General features: G+C 45.7%; 1 protein-coding gene across 4 annotated transcripts in view; it reads right to left on the bottom strand.

Annotated features, from left to right (window-relative positions):
- The window catches only part of Grk5 (G protein-coupled receptor kinase 5), a 183,921-nt gene that overhangs the window by 4,698 nt on the left and 159,692 nt on the right, over positions 1-19,531 (bottom strand). For all 4 annotated transcript variants that reach the window (XM_055591554.1, XM_055591555.1, XM_055591556.1 and 1 more), the window contains 7 exons: positions 15,299-15,489; positions 12,951-12,988; positions 11,344-11,433; positions 8,877-9,085; positions 6,015-6,152; positions 1,463-1,600; positions 903-1,034 (listed from right to left, as the gene is read on the bottom strand). In XM_055591554.1, the coding sequence (XP_055447529.1) occupies positions 903-1,034; positions 1,463-1,600; positions 6,015-6,152; positions 8,877-9,085; positions 11,344-11,433; positions 12,951-12,988; positions 15,299-15,489 (936 nt within the window). The remainder of the gene's footprint in view (positions 1-902; positions 1,035-1,462; positions 1,601-6,014; positions 6,153-8,876; positions 9,086-11,343; positions 11,434-12,950; positions 12,989-15,298; positions 15,490-19,531) is intronic.

Here is a 19,531-nt window from a genome sequence, read left to right as displayed (position 1 = left end):
CTTCACAAGGATACTTCCTAAGGATATACCACAGTGGTGAGTCATACCCTCTCCTGGTACATGGAAGGTGCCTAAGATACAGTGGTAGAATAAATGAGTTGTTGGATAGAAGCTGGGGTGTGTAGACATGTATGTCTCATCCATAATACATCTTTGTAAATAACCACCTTCATCCCTGCTACCTGAGGGAGAAAGTTAAGATTCAGGTCAAGGACCACAGGTGCACCTGGGGTCAGAGACAAGTAGAAAGAGGCTCCCAAGCTCAAGGGTGGGAATCGTGGGGCTTCAGCTTCTTGAAGGGGCAGGCTAAGTGGGATGCAACTGCAGCTGCCTTTGTAGCTGTGGAGTGGGGCTAATGGGTTCTCATATTCAGGCTTATCAGATCTTCCCAAGGGCTGTTTTCCCATTTGGTCCATACCAATCCCTCCTTCAGAGATAAACTTTGAGGGAAGAAATTCTACTCCCAAGGAGAAAACTCCTTAGGCTGCCAGCTAGTAGCAAGGAGGGGATGGGTACTGAACAATGGGACAGTGTTTCCCAGGCTGAGGTGGTTTTTCTTTGTAAGGGACATTCAGTGGTGACCACTAGAAGAAGAGGTCCTGAGCTGGGTTTACCTCTCTATCTAGTGGGAAGAGGCTGATAATGTTGTTCAGCATCCTTCAGTATGTAGTACAGACATGTGGCAAAAAACAGCTTCCCTGTGTCAATAATGTTGACATGGGAGCCTGTCCCTTCTGCCTGCAGGGGTCTCCATTACCAACAGGGCTGTTGGGGCTTTGGACAAACTCACTAACAATTCCAAGCTACCAGGCCATACAGGCAGGGAACATTCTGAAGCTCTGGTGTATGGAAGTGGGCTGGAGTCCCAGAGCTAAGGCCAGGCTAGCCAGGCTGACTCTTACCTGACGCCTGAAGAGTCTGTGGAACAGCCCTTTCTTTGGTGGTTCTGGAAGCTGACTTCTGTTCAGGTCCGGTGAGAGGGTACCGTTGGGTCCAAACACATTCAGCTCCTTAAAGCATTCTGTTTCTATCATCTGGAGAGGCAAAATAAAAACACCACTGAGACATATCATGCCTGCCCTGCAGGTTCTGGCCCCTCCCCCAACAAGGCTCTTCAGTAACTTGCTGGGGAACTCCACCAAGAGCAGAATCCACCAGACACACACTCTTTCCCCTCCAAACTATCTTCTATAGCTTCCTTGACCATGAGCCCTATAGCATTCTGATCAGCTGACTTCCTCAATTTGATGCTTGTAGCTCCAGAAAATGTACCATTTTTCCGTTTATTTTAAGGAGCCTCATGGGGAGGCATCTTGCTGCTTTCACCACCTGTTCTCTCTCAGGCACTCTGTTGGCTTCTATACCCACCCCAGGTCCATCTCTGCCACCATAGCCAGTGGCCCTTCTATCACTCTTGCACTTCCATTTTCTCTGTAGAGAAGCTGGGACATGCCCTGCCCACCTCATTTTGCCATGGGATTGGCACAGAGCCTGTGGAGAACTTGGAGTAGAAGTCGTCATCTGTGTGGTCCAGGTTGACGCCTTTCACAGTGGAGAACTGCTCAATGTCTAGCACATCCTTGCAGTACACAGCCCGTGGCTACAAGACACAGAGAGTTCCATCACATAGGCCCTCCCAGTGGCTGGCAGGTCCCTATACCCAGCCCTGAAGGTTTTGATGTGGAACATGGGGAACATCTTTCTGATGTCTGGATCCTCTCTCTTGATCCACCAAGGGAAACTGGTTCTAGTGAAATGAGAGCTAGGGGTGCCCAGCTGTCTACTCTAGCGCTCCTTCTTTCCACAGCTTAAACACATAGACCACAGACCTGTGGTTTCTTTCTAGGTAGGTCCAAGTGATTGAGAGGTTACTTCTGTGTCTAAGTTCATGCTCTCTGGAATCTTTGGACACCTCACCCATCAGCTGTCTTGGCTGCCAGGAAGCCCACAGCATCAGGAAGGTAGCGCTGTTTCAAATACCTTCTCTTTTGGATGAGGGGTTGCATGATCACAGTTTGGGATATGTGGTCCATTCCTCTACAGAGAGAATGGAAGCTGTGTACACAGTACCAGACAAAAGTGCAAGAGGAATTCTGCTCAGAGCATAGTGCCATAGAGAGACGACAGCTAGGGTTTACATGGCATAGCCCTGGTAGGAATATGTTCCATCTCCTTCTCATGTAGCCCAATAAACCATATGTTTTAATTCAGATTCTGTAGCAGGTATTCCCACTATGAAGCTTAGGAGTCTTGGAAAAAGCCACATGTGTCTTCAGAATCTTAGTTTTCTTCCTGCAAATGGGGATAATGAAAACACATGGGCCATAGTGCTGCTGACTGTTGCTGCTGTTCTGAGTATGAGCTGCTGTGACAATGGAAGTCCTGCCTGTCCTCAACTGTCCATCTAGCAGCAGTTGAATGCCCACTCTACATACATACACACAGAAGCCAACCTGGCCGGGTTCTGCCCTACAGGAGGGCAGGTTGTGGAATGTACAATGCCAAGGAGATATGAACTTTAGGGGTAACTCCAGGCTGAGCAAAGTGTGTCTATCTGGAGATAGAGACTGTTTCTATGCAGCCTTCCCAGGCCTAGCCCAGGGCCCAGCACAGATACCAGCTTACTCAAGGGTCATGAGTTGGCTCATAAGCTTGGTAGAGACTGTGATCCCTTAGTAAGCTCCAGCCCAGGGCTTAAGCCTCAACATTTTCTAAGGTTTATCATTCTTTTTACAGAGGCCTATTGCTCAAGGCCTCTGTATGTGGTTTGAAGCCACACAGCTAGGAGAACAAACCGCTGGGCTAAAGGGTGGGTGAGAAGTGGCAGAAGTAGGGTTGGGGACCTCACAATGTAGCTGTACCTCTCCTTCTCAGTCTTCATGGCTTGGGGGAAGGAGTTAGGTGGCATCAAGATCATTTCCATTATTTACAAGGCCAAGATAAAATAAAAATGCAGGGTCCCCTACTCAGAAAGTATTACAATTTTAAGATAACAATTAATGTGACATTGAGCCAAACAAGGCAAGGATGATTATACATGCCAAGCCCATGTAGCTGGCCATGGGATGTGTTCAGGCCTTGGGATGTGTGATGGCCCTCAGAAATGTACAGATAAATATTTTTTTTGCACTGATAAAAATTTCTGTACTGATAAAAATTTAACTTAACAAGCCAAAACCTATCATCTTATGGTTATTATTTTCTTAGAGAAGTTTCCTTTTGAAATACATTTATGGGCTGGAGAGATGGCTCAGCAGTTAAGAGCACTGTCTGCTCTTCCAGATTTCCTGAGTTCAATTTCCAGCAACCACATGATGGCTCACACCATCTATAGTGGAATCTGATGCCCTCTTCTGGCATGCAGGTGTACATGCAAATAGAACACTCATAAAATAGATAAATCTTTACAAAAGAAAAAAACAAATATTTATTTTGGTTTTGAAAAAAGTCAAGTGAAGTGAAAAAGATTAAGCCAGTAATAGTGCCTATGAATTATGAATGTGGCTATGACCTGAAGGTGATATGAGAACTATGAATGAGTGGTTGGGCCAGAGGGCAGACAAGATAGGGGCAGGTCATCTTTAGGCATTTATAAGGGTCTTCACTTTCTGGGGCCTACAATCTTCACTCACCATCTACCCCAATGACATGCTAAGGGCCTTGGCTGCCTAGAGGAGAGGTCATATGCCATGTGAACCATAGGGTACTATGGAACAGGGGTAGGGAATGCTGACCTCTATACAAGACATTGAGAAGTCCTCAAGCCTAGTGGAGGTTTTGTCATACCCAGGATGACCAACTATTCCCGTTTTTTCAAGACATAAACTTTCAAGGCTAAATCAAGAACACTTCTAGATGGCTAATTGCATTGATTACCGGAGATGCTGCTTCCCATACAACAAACACTCTATGACCTGAAAAACTTTTTTTTTCAGCCCTGCCGTGCCTGTACTCTGAGCGTGCTAACAACTAAAGAGTAACACTCATACTTCCCCTCCCCAATTTTATTTATTGGGTGTTTGCTGACATTTCACTTTTCAGACTGAGGTTTCCATGGTAGAAATAACCCAGGATCCTATTTGTCGTGCATCCCCTGGAGCCTGGAGCATGTGGAAATGTTCAGAAATACATCCTGTGTCATGAGTAATCTCACCATATCAATAGGTAGGCCAGGAGGATGGTTGTGGTTCTTTTGCAAGTCCAAGCCTACAACTGTTGTATCCTTGCTGTTACTCTAGACATTCTCTAGGGATGCTGAGCAGTGGCTGCATCATATCTCCCAATAAACTTAAAAATATCTACCAACAAACAAACAAAATTTGAAAACTGGGTTAGGCTTGGCCCAAGACCTGGGTACAAAATTAGTATTTCTTGTGGGGTGGAATACTAGGGGACAATTTTGGGTGCCATCCTTAGGAACACCATATACTTCCTTTGAAACAGAGCCTCTCATTGGTTTGGAACTCCCAATTTGGCAAGACTGGCTGGCGAGTGAGCCTCAGAGATCCTTCTGTGTCTGCCTTCTCAGTGATGGGATTATAAGCACATAGCAATACATCCGACTTCATGTGGGTATTGAGGATTGAAATCAAGTCCTCATGCTAGCAATGCAATCACTTTACTGATGGGCTAGCTCCTTGGCCATTCTCTCCCATTTTTGAGACAGGATCTCATGTGGCACAAGCTGGCCTCCCAAACATGCTATATAGCTAAAGATAATTTTGAATTTCTAAGCCTTCTGCTTCTGCTTCCTAAATGCTAGGATTAAAGGTATGCATCATCATACCTGGTTAGTATGATGCTAGGAATCAGACTCAGTACTCCATTCACACTAGGGAAGCATTCTACCAATTGAGCTATAACCCCGGGCCACGATCATTACTTTTATTTCTCTCTAGGTGAAAGAAAACCAATTTTGAGAGTCACTACTACGACTGGAATCTCCTGCAACAACTGCTGAATTTCCTCTCATGTGGAGTTTGCAGCACTTACTGACTTAATCTTCCTAAGGTCAAAAAACATTCCCTGGTCAGACCTATGATGTACATGCCACATCTGGCTACAGAGGTCTCCAGTGGATGACTGTGGACACTGTTCAGCATCCAGCAGCTAGCCCTGGCTTCCCACATCTGCTGCTGACCTTCTACCATGATGATTAGGGAACCTTTACTACAGGAAGATGACAAAGATCCAAGAACTGTTCCTCACTTCTTTAGTGCTGTACTAACAAATGGTTAGCAACTGGTTCTATGAGAGGGGTTTTGGAAAGCTCTGATTTGTATTATTTGCCAATTCTTAATGGTGTCCACAGTCCCAGCCTGGCTCCAGCCTTGTGACTGAGCAGGGCCCTGGGAAGAGATGTGTACTACATCTGTCAACTTTCATGAACTGAAACAAGGCAGTTCCCCAGTGTTCCTGTACCTTTCACAGTTCTTGGCTCATCCCCCAGGTCCCAACAAGTATCCTTAATATGCTGGGACTTTGAAAGAACAGAGGCACAAAAAGACCTTGCTGGATGGGGCCCCTTTGTGAGTGTGAAGCTGGGCTATCCAGGTCCAGTGGAGCATTTCCAAGGAGAATTCTAATTTAACCAAACAGTAGATGCTCAGTTAAACTGAACTGAATGTGGTGATCCTCATGACAGCATTTTCTGTTTTGGTCTCACTTCAGCCTTCAAAATCTCTAGCAGGGTCAGGGAGAGGAGGTGTCTTGGACAGAAGAGGACCTGAAGGCTGTCTAGGCCCCTTATACTAGAGAATGTACCTAGGTGTCTGGACAACCAGTGTGGGGCTCCAGGGTTCATACTCCCATCTGTACATTCTGACATCAAGATCTGTAGCACTGCCACAAAGTAGCCAGGGTGTAGGAAGGGGCAGAGAGCAAGCTTTGACACTCTAGAAGACTGTTGGATTGACTGACTTGAGGCATTGTTTGAGACACAACTCTGGGTCTGCTAGAAAGCACAGCTGGGAGAGATGACTTTAGAGCTCCTGGGAGCAGTGGTGGCTACTCACATCTGGAACGAAGGGAGGGTCCAACATCCCAGCCTCCAGGCGCTTAAAATTCATGTTCCTGAAGAAGGGGTGCCTCTTGACTTCGGCAGCCCCCTCCTCCTGGCAGCCCAGCCTCTGCTTCGAGTCTTTGATGAGCAGCTGTGACAAGAGAGTCCCATGAAGCCATGTGATTGGGCCTTTCCATCTGCCCAGAGGCCACAAGGGCAAAGAAACATCTGTGGCTGTAGCTATCCCAAGTGTCCCTCCTTTAGCCTCCCAGTGCCACTTCCTGGAACTCACAGAATGAGGGGGATGTCTTCCCAATTAGAAGAACTGGAGTGACAGCAGAGAGAGGACCAGATCATATCTTTGTAAAAACTAAGTCATGCTCTCAGTTGCCCTATGGTACACATTAAGGCTGGTGGCTCAGATTTGCCCACATCTGGGCTTCTCTTTTCAATTTTATTTTGTTTTACGAATTTTTCTTATTATTATTGTGTGTAGGTGTATGTACCACAGCATGTGTATGTAGATTAGAGAACAACTTTTTGGAGTCAGTTTTATCCCTTTACCTGTTACATGGGTTCCAGGATTTGAACCCAGGTTGCCAGGTTTGCATAAAAAATGCTTTACCTGCTGAGCCATCTCTCTGGCTCTGAGTTCCTCTTTTCCAGATACAAGTACCTGGGCTATGCTCTATTTACTCCAAGAAACACCAAAGAAGCAAAGCTGTGCAGTGGCTACGCCTGTTAATTTAGCCCCCAGAGCCAAAGATAAGATGATGAAACGATGGATGATAGGTAGGGCTGGGTTGCTTATCAACTACTACCAGGTAGGAATGACAGCTAAGAAAGACTTGTGCTTTCCAAAGAAGTGCTAGAAAATCAGGTTTTTAGTATGAAAAGCTTGAGTATTAAGTTAAAATTTGACTATTTCTAAAATACTCCATAGAAGGAGAACAAAACATCCACCTACGGAATCACCCGTTTGCAAGCATGCTATAAGGTATACATTAGCATGAGAGAAAGTGTGGGTGGGGTGGAAGAAGGCAGAGTAGGGTCCTGGAATGTGGAAGATTCATGTGATCTTGCATGACTGAGAGATCTGAATGGCTGGAGGACTCGGGAGGGTGGAAAAGAAAGAGAAATGGGCCTCAGCAGGGGCCTCAGCTTTAGGATTAGATCTAAGAATCAAGGAAGTTGGACTATGAGCTTTTAGACTATGAACTTCAAGGGTCATGGCTGTCAAGACAGAATGGAGAGCAATTTCCTTGCTGTCTGTGTAGCTGCCTCCATGGTTTACAGGTCAGGCATTGCAGTAGCGTGAGTCAGTACCTGTCAGAGGAATAAGAGCAGAGTGGCCAGACTGAGATACTGTGTATTATAAAGAGCATGAGGTCCAGACAAGAATCCAAGCCCCAAGAGAAGACAAAGCAAGGTTTGAGGTTTCTTCCTTGTGGCAAAGATGAGGGCTCAATTATTTGGGACTTTTCAGCCACAGAACAGTGGAAGGCTTAGCTAACATAGTAACTCAGTGGCCACAAGGGGGCAGGAGAGTGACAGCAGTGGCCCTGGTTATAGCAATTGCTTCTGCTCAAAGCATGTGGTTGAATTGGAGGTTTGTAGGGAAGTTGGGTGGTGGTGATGGTGGTAATGATTTTAGAAGTAGGGGTCATATTTGCCTCATCCTCTCAGTACGTTTATGTTTCTTTTGAGGTCTCTTGAGATCTGCTTCTTGGAAGTCCTTACTCTAAGACACCACATAGATAGCTGACCATGCCATAACAAGTATTGCTGGCAATCACAAGTATCTCTACACATCCCTGACCTCTGCTGCCTGTTTCTCCAGTATCCCATCCTGACTGTCCTGGGAATGGGGTAGCTAAGCCCCTGGGGTTCTCTGGCCCTCTGCATATAGAAGCTTAGCTATTTCCCTTCAAGTTTCCAGTCCTGGCCCTCCCTAAGCTCCACCCTGGGCCAGGGCCACTTGGGGACTCAGGAATGAGAGGAGAGGCCCCTTTCAGACTGGGCTTCTCTGCTGATCCAGGTACAGTGTAGCTCCAGGGGAAGGTAGTCTATGGCTTGCAAGTGTGTGGAGCTAGGCACTCAGGTCCTTCCTGTTCTCATATGGTTGGCATCAGAGAGCATCTTTCCGTGGTGAGACTTGGGAGCCTGAGAGCCAGGCAGGAGCAGGAAGTAGCTGACTACACACTGTCAAAAGAAGGGCCTAAAGGCTAGCTAGGGAACATTATCCAACAGGGCTGATGGAGATATAGCAGTTCAGGGAGGGCTTTATGCCCCCTACACCTTTTCTTCTTTCTAGTTGTTCAGTATCTGTATCTGATCCCAACCTAGTCCAGCCAGTCTAACCCTCCTCATTTGTATGTACTGCCCATCCACAGATGCTGCTACTCAGAACTTGAGCTGTAACCACCTTTCTACATAGTGGATAGAAACCATGAGAACATGTTCAAAGACTTCAAGGACATCAACACCCCTCTTGCAGTCCTTGCCCTCAAACCAGTGTCTAGAATCTAGAGCTGAGGGAACAGGAGACCGAAGTTCAAGGGTAGAAACTTGCTTTGTGAACCAACTCGCTGTTCTTTGCTGACTTCTCTACAAAGCTACATAATTTCAGGGATGTTTACCTTACCCCATTCCTTGATTCATGGAATATCCTACCTGTTATGGCAGGCTTCCCCTAAGTCCTTTTTGGCCATCTGATCCACATCAAGAACCAGCCATTCTGGTGTGGAGGGTTGTACTATTCACAGGTTTGTATGTACTGTTCCTGTCCTTTCAGCCTTTCTGGTGTTCTAGGCACAGGCTGGAGCTACTGCTGGGCAGCAACCTATGGGCGGCATCTGGCTCAACAGGAGCTTACCATGCTGCAGATGGACTTGGCCTCTTCGGAGAACTTGGGGGAGTACACCTCCTCAGTCTCCAGCACCCGGCGATCCACCTCTTCCCGCTTGACTTTCTCCTTGCGGCCTCGAAATGGTGACTGGCCCTCAATCATCTCATAGATGAGGCAGCCCAGGCCCCAGTAGTCAGGGCTCAGCCCATATCGCTGGTTGTTCAGGACCTCTGGGGCTGAGCACAGGAGGGGAGGGAGTGAGGACAACTGGCAGCAGAGGGCAGCCTAAGCACACAGGCCACTGCTGCCCCTCATCCCATTAGGGTGACAGCCTCCTCACAGAATGACTGAAGTTTGAGGCTGGCGCTACCTTCCTTCCAACCTTCAACTTCACTCCAGCAGGCGTGTAAACACCACTTTGTCCAGAAAGCCTCCCCTGATGTTGCTTCACTGTGCCTAGTTCTGACAATGGCTTCAGGACCCTGATTACTGTGTATGGAAATGTCTCCTCAGATAGAACACATAACACAGTTTTCACTGCTTTGTCCCTAGTGACAGGCATGGCTCCCCCACACAAGCCACACTGCATACATATTTGGTGCCCACCTAAACTAAAGATTATATTCAATCTACCTGGACTTTGAATAATCTTTTGGGGGGCAGGGCTGAAGGCATGGCTTAGTGGTTAACAGCACAAACTGTCTTCTATTCTAAAGGACCTGGCTTTGATTCCCAGCACCCACATGGCAGGAACTCCAGTTTCAGGGAATATATCACCCTTTTCTGGCCTCTGCAGGCACTAAGTACACACAGGGTACACAGATATACATGCAGACAAAAGACCCATACACATACAATAATATCATCATCACCTTTTAAAATCTCTTACTGTATCTTCCCTACCACTTTGACAAAATAACTCATAGATTCACCATAGACATATAAAAGACATATACATGTCTTGAGGTCATTCAAAATTAGAATGCATGATATGCACCAGTGGACACATGAGAGTCTGTGTGTAGTCAAAACATTCAGCAGAGTTCAAAAGGAGAGCAATGCAAATGTGTAAGCAGATTTCCGTGCAGGTACATGGACAGGTATATCTATATCTATATATCTGCCTATCTGTCCACCCATCATCCAGATATCCATCACCCATTTATCCATCATCCACCCAGCCGCAATATGAGAGGGTCATACAGGGAAGTAAACCATGCAAAGAGATAAGAGTGAAAATCTGGTGCAGATTGACAGCATCAACCTGGATCAGACTTTGGGGAATATAAGAATAGGCAACTTATTCCCAATGAAAAAAAAGTTTCCTGGTTTAATACAAAGAAAGCATAATTCTTTATGCACAAGAAAGCATAAATACATTTATGCTCAATGAAACTCAACTAAGGGTGGTGTCATTTCTTCCAAGAAAATGGGTTCTAGAGACAGGCTATGTGAACTAGCTTAAGGGGCTAAGGTTCTGGCCTGGTCTCAGTATTGTAGAGGCCATTTCGGCTATTAGCTGCCTCTGATCCTGGTTGTGGGAGCCTGGTGAACCTCTGGCTATAAGAGTCATTTAGATTACTGGCCGCCTCTGGTCCTGGTTGTAGAAGCTTGAAATAGCCTGGCCCAACAGATAACAAAGGCTGTTAATCACTCCTAATTGTCAGCTTTCTGGATGGAAGAACAAGATTTTCATTTTTCCCATTGGAAGGACAATCCTGTGTTTCTAAGCCTGGTTTCTCTGGAGATCTGTGGGTACAGGGACCTTTGTGCTATGCTCCCAACACCCATCCACCTATTCTCTATGTATCTATCCGATCTAACTATCAGAATTCTCAGTTTCACATATTTACAGCCACATATCCCGTAGGTTGTAGTCTGGACTCTCAAGAACCAGAGAAAACGTACTGAACGTTACATTGGGCAGAGGGCAACAGGGACTGAGCCTAGAACTTTCAGGGGTCCCGTGTATCTCCTGGGGATGGAACAGAGGACATATGCATGGGAAATGTACAAGGAAGCAAGAGATGGTCCTAATTGGTAGAAGATTCTAAGAGTTTAGGTCTCTTCCCAGCATGTTACTCTTGGAGCAGGCCGAGAGGAGGCAGGGTGGTCCCTAATTAGAACCATGCTTGGAAACATGGCAGGTTCCTTTAATTTTAGAGCTTTTCTTAATGACCTCCTTCTTCTCGGAGGTATCCACAAAGAGCTCATTCAAGTAGGTCCTACTTCAACAAGAGCCTCCCCCCCACCCCTAGAAATGCTGGTGCCAGGCTCTAGTCACCAAACCCCCAGGATGGCTTGATTTGGGGACCTCTTGGTTGGGAACTATAGAAAACTCAGTTTAGGTCACACCTTGGGTCCCAGTGTACCCTACCTGACTGAAGCCTCCAGGCACTCTGTGGAAGATCAGCAAAACACAAAGAGACTGTGGAACTTAAGAGTGGAGGCCTTAGGGTGGCACAGTGTGTGATGGGCACAAGGTATTACTCACCCATGTAGCCAACAGTGCCTACCCGGCCACGGATAAGGTCTCCCTCAGGGATCTTCACAGCCAGTCCCAGGTCTGAGATCCTGATGTGGCCTATTGGGGACAGCAGAGTCAATGGATTCCTGTGGTCCATAGACTTGTGAGGCTTCTGTCCGATGAAGATATAACCTCAGTCTGTTCTCTCAGGGTGAGCATGTGACCGTGGGAGAGTGTAAGTGCGATGTGCAGAAACTGCACATTAATGAGAGGACCATTAATAAAGATGCAAAAGGGTGCTTGGACAGGGCTGGCCACTGGCCGACCTGCCGCATTTAATGCCCCAAGGAGCTTCCTGGAAGGCTGAGGTCACAGAGTTTAAAATGTCTTGGCTGATTCTAGGATTGCTTCGCAAGAAAAATATGAGGTTCTTGACATTTTGCAACAATGTGCTTAAGGGAAAAAGTTGTAAAGCAATTTAGGAAGCCACTCCCTGCCTTCCTGATTGATCTTTGTAGGTGGTTTTTTTTTTCCCCCCTTCAGAAAGATGGAGAAATAAGAAGGGCAGAGCCTGGCCTGGAATCTGAGCTCATAGTCCAAACTGCCCCTAAGACCCAGGCAGCAACACCCTAAGGGTTCTATACTTCTACCTGTCACCCCTACTAGCAGGATTATAGATACATTTCACATTCAGGAAGGAACACATGCCCTTGTCCATAAATGCCTGTCAGGCCTGAGTGGCTTAGATAGCCTCTAGCTCTGTGGTATCTGACAGAAAGGGGTAAAAGAGCATATGAGGACCAGCAGTGGACTACTCCTGCGACTACAGTGACTACACTGTGGCCTGAACCTCTTGGAGAACCCTGTGCTCTCGACTCCTCTGCACACAGCTCTTTCCAGGTCAACAAATGTGTTGGGGAGGGGTACTCTGTGTCCCAGGAACATGCAGAAGACTTGGTGGCATCACTGCCAATGTCAGGTTGGTTCCTCTGAGCCTCAGGCTTATCATATGTAAGATGGGCACTTGGATGCTCCTGCCCTTCTGTGGAGATGGGAAAATCTACTCAGGTACATAAGAAAACTACTTTGTAGGTGTGACAGACTAAACTGTGTGAGGGGCTGCTACCTACATGCTCACACCCAAAGCAAATGACAATGATAGTACACAGATAATGACATGTTCACAGCTAGCTGGAATCAACAGGTTATTTTCCATGGGCCATCATGTAGTACCCTCACTACACAGTCCTCCCCATAGTGGCCAGGACAGGCCTGAGGTCTCTGCTTCACAAACAGAACAAGGAGTAGGACAAGTGGCATGGAGATTCAGTGCTACTAAGAACCTTTAAATGTCAGTACCTTTGCCTTTGATTGGCATTCTTTGTCACTGACACTGCCTCTGATGTCAGAGTCAGCTGAGCTACACTGCTTTACAAAGTAGAGGCATCCCTCAGGTCCAGGAGTAAGGAACAGGAGTGGGGTCCTCTGCCCTATGGGTCTCCATCCCTTCCCATAATCCTGGCCTAACCCCATCCATTCTTGAGAGTCTCTGGAGGCCCTTGCTCTGGGTAACTTGGAACACTAACCTCAGATACTGCAACAGAAAATGTCCCATCTTCCAGCCCCTGACTTACCATAATCATCTAGCAGGATGTTTTCGGGTTTCAGATCTCTGCAAAATGAAAACAACAAGCATCTAGCAATGGCCATTCCAGGCAGCAAAGCAACAGTGCATTTGGGTTGACCCTCTGGTGCCAGTCATGCCTAGTAACCACAAGATGTCTGTCTCCTATCTCTGGGCTGAAGTAGTCTGGTCTTTCTGAGTCAAGGCCATTGTGAACTCATTTCTCTCCTCCACGTAATCTAACACAAATGCCACTGGCTTCTTCTCTTTCCTAGAGAATGATTAGCATGTTAGGAAAGGCCAGTTCTGGTACTTTTCCTCACACGCATGGTTCATGGTGCAGAGGGCAAAGGCTAGTATGGTCAGAGACTCCCTGGAGGGCTTGGTAGACCTGACATCACAGGACACCCTGTAGGCAGAGCAAGTCCTGGAAACAAAGAGAAGTCACCAAGGCCAGAGTATTAGCTCTACCATTGGGAAGAAAGCTGTGAGATGGGTCAGAGGGAAAACTCCTATGAATGGAGTCCCAGGAGGCTGGTACATCTAAGTCCTGCTGTGTCAAAGCCTGGGAAGAAGCCAGGCAGAAGGCATAGCTACCAGTGGAGCTGCTTCACCTTATCCCCAGGTTCTCCTCTCGTCAGTGACAAGATCTTACTCATGAAGGGGAACAGAGAGGGAACAGGCAGAAGACTCTGGATTTCCCAGTGAATCTGGGTAAAGGAAAAGCTTTAGCTTAGGATGTGTACAATGTTGTTACATCACAGGTATGGCAATACTGGCATCTGAACAGAGGCTCCAGTTCTGCACCAGCCAGCTTTGTTTATTTAACTGATGGCAGTTGTCCTTGTAGGGAGTGGTTCATGTATCCAAATCCTGGGCAATCTCACCAATGAGATGGGTATTTGTGTACTCTTCTTTATTACAAACCATCTTTGCTGATTTTTATTATTTACATGGGTTTCTTTTGATGTGCTAGCAATTCCAAATAAGACAAGAACTCTCAACTCAAGAAACCAGTGGCCATGGGTTGAAAACAACAGGTTGACAGAGACCACCGGACAGGATCAAATTCACAAACCATCTATGGCAGGTGGTCAGGACAAGGAGGAAAACCTGAGGCCAGCAGTGCTCAACCTGTGGGTTTGACTCCTTTGGAGAGGAGGTGTCAAATGACCTTTTCGCAGCGGTTGCCTAAGACCATAGGAAAACAGATATTTATATTACAATTCATAACAGTAGCAAAATGAAAAAAAGTTATGAAGTAGCAATGAAAATAATTTTGTGGTTGGAGGTCACTACATAAAGAACTGTATAAAAGGGTCACAGCATTAGGAAGGTTAAAAAACACTGCCTTTCAGTCTTTGCTGCCCTAGAGGAAGGGAATTTGGAACTTCAGGATTCCCTACCCCCATTCCAACACACTCTTTTTAAAATGAAAGGCAATCAAGGAGGTTCTTAGTTTTGAGCCTTTAGGGGAAATCTGACTTCTTACTTCAATTACAAAACAACAACAACAAAACTCAAAAAACCAAAACAACAAAATACAAACAAACAGAAACACAGGCAAGGGCTAGTGTTTGAGGTAGGAGCTATTGAGAACATTCTTTCATTTCTAAAAACCTCTTGCAGTCCCAAGATAATCTTTATCCAGAAATCCATGGAAAGTCATCAACTGACTGTGTAGGTGCCTAGGGGTCTATAAGGACTGATAGGGTCCCATATTCTGGAAATTTCCAGTGTAGAATTCCTAATATCAGTCCTTACCTTTCAGGCACTTAGCGTAATTTTTTTTTTTTAAATAGATGATGGTAGAAATCAATTTGCTACAACAAATTAGATTCCAAGGGGTCCCTTGAGAAATTATGTAACTGTCCGATATCAAAACATCATCTCTTTCTGCACACATAAGGGAATAATTAAAAATTCATTCAAAATGCAGAAAGGGAGGCAGGAGAGATAGCTCAGTGGTTGTGAACACTTAATACTCTTACAGAGGACTAGAGTTTGGTTCCTGGCACCCATAACAAGGTAGCTTACAACCACTTGTAGCCCCAGCTACAGGGGAGCCAATTACCTTGGACAGTGACTCTCTCTACAACCCATTGGGTCTGATTCCAGATAGTAGCCACTAGGATCCACTGACTATACCTGGGTACAGGTGACAGGGTGGCAGTGATCAGTCTCTCCTTGGAGGAGGAGTTTAGAGAATATCATTTTACAAGCTTGGCTTCTCTAATCATTAGAGGCCAGAGACACCATAAGAAGAGTGGTCCATTTCACTAGCTGGGTTCCTGGAAACCATGTATTTATAAATGGAGGGTTACAGGGGCTCTGCCAAACTCAGGGAGAACTGCTCACCTATAGACAGTATTCTCACGGTGTAAGTCTTCCAGGCCACAGAGGATCTCAGCTGCATAAAATAAGGCTCGCTCTTCTTCAAAGCCAGGGTTCCCCATATTGTAGATATGAAACTTGAGATCACCCCCATTCATGATGGTCAGAACCAGGCACAGCGCATCTTTGGTCTCATAGGCATAAGCCAGGTTGACCTGGGAACACAAGAGCAGCACTATGATAAGGTCATGGCCACTGTCACTAATACTCCCTGCTCTGGGATCATTAAAGCTGGAAGCAGGAGGATTGAAGGGTACAAAGTAATTCATACCCTGTGCCTAGACCTCCTCTCAATGATCTTGCCTGTTTTCTTTCATGCTCAGTGAAGAACTCATGTTCAGATCTTTTGACAAGTGGCTCAAAGTAAAGGGCTAAAGGGGACATGGGCAGGTAGAATCCTGACCTTCCAGCAAGTCTACCAAGGTGTTGACAGTTGCCATACTACAAAGGCATGTGAATGCATTACTTTTTAAAACTAAATGTTGCCTAGTTGGCTAATCAGAAAAGCAAGACATAATGGCCCTTCATACTTCAGGAGAGGCAGTGAGGATTTGGGGAACAGACCATAGCCTGGAAGAAAAACTCTACGTGGGACATGTCAACAGGTATGATTCTGGTGGATCCCTGATACCCAAGGTGCAGTGGATGAGGCAGGTAGCTGACTACATTGTGCTGTAGTCTCCACGTTGGGAGTTTGCACAAATGAAATCTAGCCACTGGCAGCCAGGCTTGGAATAGGCTGGTACAAAAACTTGGGTGGAAACATCAAGAATAGGAGTTATTTCTGAGGAAAAGAGAGACTGGTAGCAGAGGTGGCATGAGCTCACAGGTACTGGCTTTCATTGCCAACTGCTGGAGCTGACCCTCTTCCTTCCACACCTGCCCAGGTGAGCCCCAAGAAGGGTCCAGGAGGTGTGTCATGGTTTGTGTGAGTGTCCTCTAAAGAGCTACATGTTAAAGGACTGGTTTCCAGGGTGGTGCTACTGGGAGGAGAGAAGACCATAGGAGAACAGGCCTATGAGAGGAACTTCGAGTCATTGGAGGTGTCCTAGAAGGAGATTGTGAGACCTAGCCATCTCTTGTCTCTTTATTCTGCTTTGTTTGTTTGCTTGTTTGTGGTGCAAATCCTCCAACATCAAGGCTGTTCAATGTTGAATGGGAACCTCCAGAATTGGGAACCAAAATAAATCTGTTCTTTTTATTAGATAAATGTCTCAGATATTTTCTTATAGTGACAAAAGCTGACACCAGGTGTTACTGTGGAGACTCTCTACCAAGGGTAGTGGACAGAACCCACTTAAGGAAGGTCTAGGACCTTGAAGATGTGCCAGCTCAGGCTTGTCAGACACACCATGTCTTTCTGAGTAGGACTCAACAGCACCTCCCTCACAGATGAAGGCTCCACTAGGCAGCATCAAGGTGACAACCCAAAGTCAAAACAGCCCAGATCAAACCAGGCTGATGTTAGCTTTGTCCAAGTCCTCCTTCAAGGTACCACTGAATTCTCTACTCCTCCCTAAGGACAAACATGGCAGCTGGGACAACCTAGAATGAGACCCAGAGACCAAAACTTCTGACCTGTTTGAGCATCACTTCATAAACCAGTCCTTCTCTGAAGAATAACCAAAAGTTGATGATGGTATCCCCCCTTTGTCACACAGTTGCCAGGAATTTAATTAGGGCAAGCCAGTTGACAAACAACTGTAAGATAGTGTGCATAATCCTTATTCCTCTGCTATGAATCTAGATCCTGGCTACATTCACAGATGCACACCAGGGAATGTTTGAAAGTGGATATCACAGCATGGTTGGTAAAGGTTCACAAACGAGAAACAATTTCAATCTGTGGGTATGGGCTATACAGAGCAGTGATCTATAATTTTTTTTTGAAGGGAAGAGCTAGGCTGTAGGTCTAGATGGAGGGGGGAAAAACAACTTCAGGGTAAAAATCATCATAGCATAAGATACACAGGATGGTCCTGTTTGCTACAAATAATAAAGCAAATATATGAATAAAACATGACTAGAATGACTACTCTACTCAAAGGAGGTATTTGGTTTCTATTGCATATCTTTCTGTCATTTGAATTTTACCTCTCACATATTAGTTTTTATAAGACTAGAGAGATGGCTTCGTAGTTAAGGACATTGGCTGCTCTTTCAGAGGACGTGGGTTCAATTTCTAGCACCCACACAGAAGTTCACAACTGTCTATAACTCTAGCTCCAGGGGATCAAACACCCTGTTCTTGCCTCTACATGTATGTGGTACATGTAGTACATGAAGGCAAAACATTCAAACACAGAAATTAAAAATATTAGTTTCAACAACCTAGGAACCTGCTACAGAGGGCTTCTGAAAGCCAGAAGAAGAAAACAGGAAACAACCTAGGAACCTGCCACAGAGGGCCTCTGAAAGCCTCTGCCGTGCAGACTGTCAAAGCAGATGCTGAGCCTGATGGCCAACTATCGGGCAGAGTGAATGGAATTTTATGTAAGAAGTGGGAAATACACACACTTATGGACACCTGATTTTTGACAAAGATGCCAAAACCATACAATGGAAAAAAAGATAGCATCTTCAACAAATGGTGCTGGTCCAACTGGATGTCTACATGTAGAAAAATGAAAACAGATCCATACTTATCACCCTGCACAATACTGAAGTCCAAGTGGATCAAAGACCTCAACATAAAACCAGACACATTAAATCGGCTAGAAAAAAAAGTGGGGAATACCCTAGAACTCATTGGTACAGGAGAAAACTTCCTGAACAAAAGACCACAGGCTCTAAGAGCAACAATCAATAAATGGGACCTCATGAAACTGAAAAGCTTCTGTAAAGCAAAGGACACCGTCATCAAAACAAAGCGACTGCCTACAGATTGGGAAAGAATCTTCACCAACCCTTTATCTGACAGAGGACTCATATCCAGTATATATAAAGAACTAATGAAGCTGAAAAGCAGCAAACTAAGTAATCCACTTAAAAAATGGGGAACAGAGCTAAAGAGAGAACTCTCTGTAGAGGAATATCGAATGGCAGAGAAGCATTTAAAGAAATGCTCAACCTCATTAGCCATCAGGGAAATGCAAATCAAAACAACCCTGAGATTTCACCTTACACACATCAGAATGGCCAAGATCAAAAACTCAAGTGACAACACATGCTGGAGAGGTTGTGGAGAAAGGGGAACCCTTCTCCCCTGCTGGTGGGAATGTAAACTGGTACAACCACTCTGGAAATCAATCTGGCGCTTTCTCAGACAACTAGGAATAGCGCTTCCTCAAGATCCAGCCATACCACTCCTAGGCATATATCCAAAAGAGGCTCAAGTACACAAAAAGGACATTTGCTCAACCATGTTTGTAGCAGCTTTATTTGTAATAGCCAGAAGCTGGAAACAGCCCAGATGCCCCTCAACTGAAGAATGGATGCAGAAATTGTGGTACATCTACACAATGGAGTATTACTCAGCAATGAAAAATAAGGAAATCATGAAATTTGCAGGTAAATGGTGGGACCTGGAAAGGATTATCCTGAGTGAGTTGTCCCAAAAGCAGAAAGACACACATGGTATATACTCACTCATATAAACATACAACATAGGATAAACCCGCTAAAATCTGTACATCTAAACAAACTAAGCAAAAGAGAGGACCCTAACTAAAATGCTCAATCCCCATCCTGAAAGGCAAAGAGGATGGACATCAGAAGAAGAAAACAGGAAACAACCTAGGAACCTGCTACAGAGGGCCTCTGAAAGCCAGAAGAAAACAGGAAACAACCTAGGAACCTGCCACAGAGGGCCTCTGAAAGCCTCTGCTGTGCAGACTGTCAAAGCAGATGCTGAGCTTGATGGCCAACTGTCGGGCAGAGTGAATGGAATTTTATGTAAGAAATGGGAAACAGCAAGAGCTGGAGAGGACAGGAACTCCACAAGGGGAGCAACAGAACAAGAAAATTTGAACACAGGGAACTTCCCAGAGACTCATACTCCAACCAAGGACTATTCATGGAGATAACCTAGAACCCCTGCACAGATGTAGCCCATGGCAGTTCAGTGTCCAAATGGGTTACATAGTAATGGGAAGAGGGACTGCCTCTGACATAATCTGATTGGCCTGCTCTTTGATCACCTCCCCCTGACGGGGGAGCAGCCTTACCAGGCCACAGAAGATGACAATGCAGCCACTT

Source organism: Psammomys obesus, unplaced genomic scaffold (genome assembly GCF_907164565.1).
Source record: "Psammomys obesus unplaced genomic scaffold, mPsaObe1.curated_primary_1811, whole genome shotgun sequence".
Taxonomy (NCBI): domain Eukaryota; kingdom Metazoa; phylum Chordata; class Mammalia; order Rodentia; family Muridae; genus Psammomys; species Psammomys obesus.
This window is presented reverse-complemented; position numbering and strand designations above follow the sequence as displayed.